This window comes from Cariama cristata, unplaced genomic scaffold (genome assembly GCF_000690535.1).
Source record: "Cariama cristata isolate BGI_N322 unplaced genomic scaffold, ASM69053v1 scaffold32661, whole genome shotgun sequence".
Lineage (NCBI taxonomy): Eukaryota > Metazoa > Chordata > Aves > Cariamiformes > Cariamidae > Cariama > Cariama cristata.
Window position 1 is genome coordinate 1 of NW_009599188.1, and position 5,317 is coordinate 5,317.

At 50.5% G+C, this 5,317-nt stretch overlaps 1 protein-coding gene across 1 annotated transcript; it reads left to right on the forward strand.

Moving 5' to 3' along the window:
- Positions 1–20: 20 nt before the first annotated feature.
- GAPDH (glyceraldehyde-3-phosphate dehydrogenase) lies at positions 21–2,881 on the forward strand (the record flags this gene model as incomplete). Its single annotated transcript, XM_009709605.1, has 10 exons — positions 21–128; positions 377–483; positions 563–653; positions 832–947; positions 1,066–1,147; positions 1,315–1,466; positions 1,599–1,677; positions 1,904–1,987; positions 2,133–2,230; positions 2,581–2,881. Coding segments are annotated over 10 exons (987 nt in total), but the record flags the coding sequence as incomplete, so codon positions are not given.
- Positions 2,882–5,317: the final 2,436 nt, after the last annotated feature.

Below are 5,317 nucleotides of genomic sequence, written 5' to 3' on the forward strand. Positions count from 1 at the left end.
TCCTCCTCACCCGTGTCTGTCTCCCCAGATTTGGCCGCATCGGCCGCCTGGTCACCCGGGCTGCCATCCTCTCTGGCAAAGTCCAAGTGGTGGCCATCAACGATCCCTTCATTGATCTGAACTACATGGTGAGTTGCCTTGCAGTGCCCTCTCCGGGCCTTTCTGGGAAAGGCTCCTCTGGCTCTGTTCTAGCAGCTTCCCGGGAAGACTGCGTGTAGAGACAGAGGGTTGGGAGGTTTGGCAGAGCCGAGTACAGCGCGGCAGTTGGACAAGGTCACTGAGGAGATGGGTAGCTGGGACTGTGCTGTAGGCAGAGCAGGGATTGGGGACATGGCAGCCAGGGTGCCTGACCTTTCCCCTCCCCTCTCCTTGCTAGGTTTACATGTTCAAATATGACTCTACTCACGGTCACTTCCGGGGCACTGTCAAGGCTGAGAATGGGAAACTCGTGATTAATGGGCACGCTATCACCATCTTCCAGGAGTAAGTATCTCTCTTGCCCCTTTGGAGGATGAAAGCAGGTGTCCTGCGGAGCAGCTCTTACAGTTTTGTCCTTCCTCAGGCGTGACCCCAGCAACATCAAGTGGGGAGATGCTGGTGCTGAATATGTTGTGGAGTCAACTGGTGTCTTCACCACCATGGAAAAGGCTGGGGTAAGTATGCCACAGTGGCACACAGAAGTGATACTGCTGCTCCTCTTGTGGGGCACATCACTGTGTACAGAGTTGCTCAAGATGGGGAAGAGATAGGGCTGGGAGGGAGAAGAGGTTGTCTGAAGAAGTAAGCTGTTGGAGGGATTCTGGATTATCTAATTGCCTTCTCTTTTTCCAGGCTCATCTGAAGGGTGGAGCTAAGCGTGTTATCATCTCTGCCCCCTCAGCTGATGCTCCCATGTTTGTGATGGGTGTCAACCATGACAAGTACGACAAGTCTCTGAAAATTGTCAGGTAAGGAGAGAGGAAGATGTTCTCTGGTCTGAAGCTCTCACCAGCTGCGTGGGGTCTCATCTCACCTGTGTAGATGTGTTGCCTGTGGCTGATGAGCCATTATCTCTCTCTTCCCCAGCAATGCCTCTTGCACTACTAACTGCCTGGCGCCCTTGGCCAAGGTCATCCATGACAACTTTGGCATCGTGGAGGGTCTTATGGTAGGTCTGGAGTTTGCTGCTCAGAAGGGTACCCTATTCCTAGGTCCCCTCATGTGAGAGAAAAAGCATCTGTACTCCCTGTGTCCCCTGGATGGGGAGGAGTTCCCTGGCATGTTTTTTCTGGAGGGTATTGGCTGTGTTCTTACTCCTGTGCTCTCTTTCCCCAGACCACTGTCCATGCCATCACAGCCACACAGAAGACAGTGGATGGGCCCTCTGGGAAGCTGTGGAGGGATGGCAGAGGTGCTGCCCAGAACATTATCCCAGCATCTACTGGGGCTGCTAAGGCTGTGGGAAAAGTCATCCCTGAGCTCAATGGGTGAGTGTTGTCCCTTCTTGAGCATTAGGAGATGGCAGGCAGTTCCTGGCCAGCTCTGACCCGTTTGTAGCAGAATGAGGGCTGGCAGAGAGGTGCTGGATGCTGTTCCCTGCTGACTCACATCTCTCACAGGAAACTTACTGGAATGGCTTTCCGTGTGCCAACCCCCAATGTCTCTGTTGTGGACCTGACCTGCCGTCTGGAAAAACCAGTAAGTGTTGTGGACAAGGCCCCAACAACTTCCAGACCTCCCTCTGCTGCTTATAAACTCCTCCTTTTGCCTGGAATTGCCCTCTCTGCATCCATCTCTTCTCTTAATATTTGATCTTTGTGAAAATAGCACCTGCCATGGTGCTCCCATGTGTCTCTCTCCCCTCCCCCTGGCAGACATCTTGTGCAAGTTGGGATCTGACCAGCTTAAATTTGTCTCTTCTCAGGCCAAGTATGATGACATTAAGAGGGTAGTGAAGGCTGCTGCTGATGGGCCCCTGAAGGGCATCCTGGCATACACAGAGGACCAGGTAAGTAACCCCTAGTTTTGAGGCCTGTGGTTATTGAGACCTGCCTCATTTTTCTGTTGGTAACAGCCTTGCTGGGATCCTGGTTTGGGCACTTGTGGTTTGGGCTGTGGCTAACAGTATGTGTTACAATTCCTCTCTGTTCCAGGTTGTCTCCTGTGACTTCAATGGTGACAGCCATTCTTCTACCTTTGATGCGGGTGCTGGCATTGCACTGAACGACCATTTTGTCAAGCTGGTTTCCTGGTAGGCACAGCCTGGGAGGTGGTCTGTGGGGTAGGGGATAGCTCAAACAAGTTAAGGACTTCTGTTCATCACTGCTGGCTGGTGATACAGGGTGATAACAGACCCCTGCTGAGTAGGGTGGCTCCAACATGTAACAGTCTCTGTGGAGTGAGACTGTTTCTTATCCAAAAGGACCATCGCCTTCTCCTTCCCCTACTTGGAGGGTGGATGGGACACTTATCCACTTCCAGTAAATAAAGTAGTGAGAAGCTGCCTGGTTCAGCTGTGTAGTATGGGGCAGAGGAGCAGAAACAATAGAGGAAAGTATGCAAGAAATGAGTTAGTAACAGTGCTTCTGTTTCCATCCCCAGGTATGATAACGAGTATGGATACAGCAACCGTGTTGTGGACCTCATGGTCCACATGGCATCCAAGGAGTGAGCCGAGCACACAGCCCCCTGCTGCCTAGGGAAGCAGGACTCTCCTTCGTTGGAGCCCCTGCCCTTCTTCACCACCGCTTAGCTCTGCATCCTGCAGTGAGAGGCCAGTTCTGTTCCCTTGTCTCCCCCACTCCTCCAACTTCTCCCCGAACCTGGGGGAGGTGGAGAGGCTGATAGAAACTGATCTGTTTGTGTACCACCTTACATCAATAAAAGTGATCACCATCTGAAATGCCTTGTCTGTCTGTCAGTGGGGGGTGTAATGAGTAAATGTAGGTCCCTGCTTTTTAAGATGGGCCCTGCCAGCCTGGCTGCAACTGCTGGGCCAGCTACATGGACACTGTGAGACTGTGAAGCCAGGTGGCAGAGAGGTGGGAAATGCCAGAATTGTTTTGGACAGCTTGGATCATGCAGAGGCAAGGCACAGCCCTGGGATATGGGACTTGCAGAGAGCAGCAAGTGCCCGTTGCTGCTGAGTGCCAGGCTGCAGGGAGCAGAGCTGTGGTGTGTGGACCGGTGGGCTGCCTGTGCCAGGTGCGAGGGGCAAGACTCCAGCCTGTAAGACAAAATAAGGTGTGGTGCACTTGCTGAACTGCTGTGTGGTATGATGGAAGGCAGCTCTGCTGCTCCATCCACCTAGCTCTCTGGATTTGCTTGTCTGATAGGTGTATGCAGAATAAAGTGCTGAGCAGAGATTTTTGCATTTGATTTGGCAAAGGGGCACAAGAAACAGAAATCATTTATTCTCCTTCTCCCTGCTTTAGTAGAAATTTTTCATTTGCTTTTACCTCTTAAAATGAATCAACTTGCCCTAGAGGAAATGGCTGCCTGGAGACGTGTCAGTTGCTAGTATTACCATGGTGGTAGCCAGTCTTAATTCTGGCTTAATTCTATGCGTAAGGAGGGGCAGTTCCAGTTAAGCTCCTGAGCAGGAAATCTCTGCAAGGTGAGTGTCAGCCCTCTGCCAGAGACTGCCTTACATCCTCCTGGAAGCACGAATGCTGCTGGGCAGGGGATGAGCCTTCCATGACCTGTGAGGGTAGATATGCGATGCACTGCACAAAATCGAGAAGCCCTCCATTTTTAGCAGCTCAATTCACTGTCTCGGGGTTGACATGTCATTCTCTCCCTGGCAGGGAGGACTGGAGCTGTTGTCTGGACCCTAACTGCTTTAGACCCTGATTTAGAGCAAGGACTTAAGCTGGAGGACTTAAACCCCCAGGATCAAGGTATGTTGGACATAGTTTGCTGGAACCGCTTATCTCCAGCGGTTGGGCTGCATAAAAATTAAATGTTTACTGGACTAGAGGGCAATGACTCAAAGTTGCTTTGCAAAGAGAAAAAGGTTGAATAACCTGCTTCTGGATAGGACCTGGGACTCTGAGCAGCTTGTTAGCCCTGGGACAACAGCAATACCCGGCGTACCCCACAAACCGGCCCCGTGGGAGCTTTAGGTAACTCTGGAGTTAACTGGGAGCTGCCTGATGCTGGGGCTAACTGGAGGCAGCCCTCCTGTGGAGTTGGGTTTCTGCTGGGGAGAGGTGTAGCCTGCAAGCCTCTTGGGCTTATAAATGAGCCTTGGGTTGGTCCCATCCTGCCTTTGATTGCTGCGCTTGGGTGCTTTGAATGGCTGTCCTGTGTGCTGCTGCCTGCATGTTTGTGTGCGTGCCAGCAAGCACCTTGCTTGATAATCTGGAAGTGCAGAGAGGCTAGTGAAACACCTTGTTGGGGGAGCTGCCTGTTTTCCCATGTAAAACAGATATTTTCAACTAGGTTTAAAGTAGGAACTTTTCAACAAGTCATCTTTTTCCTCTAAAAAGCCTTATGTTTCCTGAGAGAGATAAGGCTGCCTGAAAATTCACCTAGAGCAAAGAACTCTTGCTATTTAACAAGAAAGAGCCCTATCCAACCTGAGATCAAATTGCTGTGGGAATAAGCAAATTCATACAACCCGAGGGGTGGGGTAGGGTGGAGGAAGGGTACGTGCTCTCAGACCAACAATTGCTGGGAATGTCTCAGATAAAGGTTCCCTGTGTTTTAAAATACTATTTCAACTGGTTTACAATCTTGCTTGTAATTCTTGGAAAAATGATACGGTATCTAGGTGAGGCAAACCAGGAATCACAAAATTTAAAACATGGTTGCTCCTAGGTGGAAACAGCGAGAGTGAGTGTGGCAAACAAGTTGTGCAGCCTTTGGACCGCCTGGAGGGCTTGGTTTCCTCTCTCATATAAGCTCCCCAAAAAGCACAGCTCTGCTCCTAAATCTTCATTTTGCACCCAGACACTGTGCTTGCAGATGGCACCACAGCAGGGCCCCTCTGGACAGATGGAAAACCTAGCTCAGTGGCCAGCCCGGCGAAGAACTGTAACCCTGTCCTAAAAATTATTATTTTTTTTTGGCAATTTGACATATACACATCATGACGTATATGACTGTGGATGGCATTAGGATAAAGATGGGAGATCTGCTTCTCTTTCTGAGGAAGAGTTTTCTCCTAAGTAGGGGAGCTCTAGGTTTGCTCTTAAAACATTTCTAAGGAAAACTGATAGAAATGCTTGGTCAGGGAAGGCAGGCGCTCAGACAGATATAAAGAGGCTCTTGTTCTGCAAATGAGTTAAAAGCAATCGTGCCACTCTGCTAGGACAAACCAGCTCTAAGAGCAGCT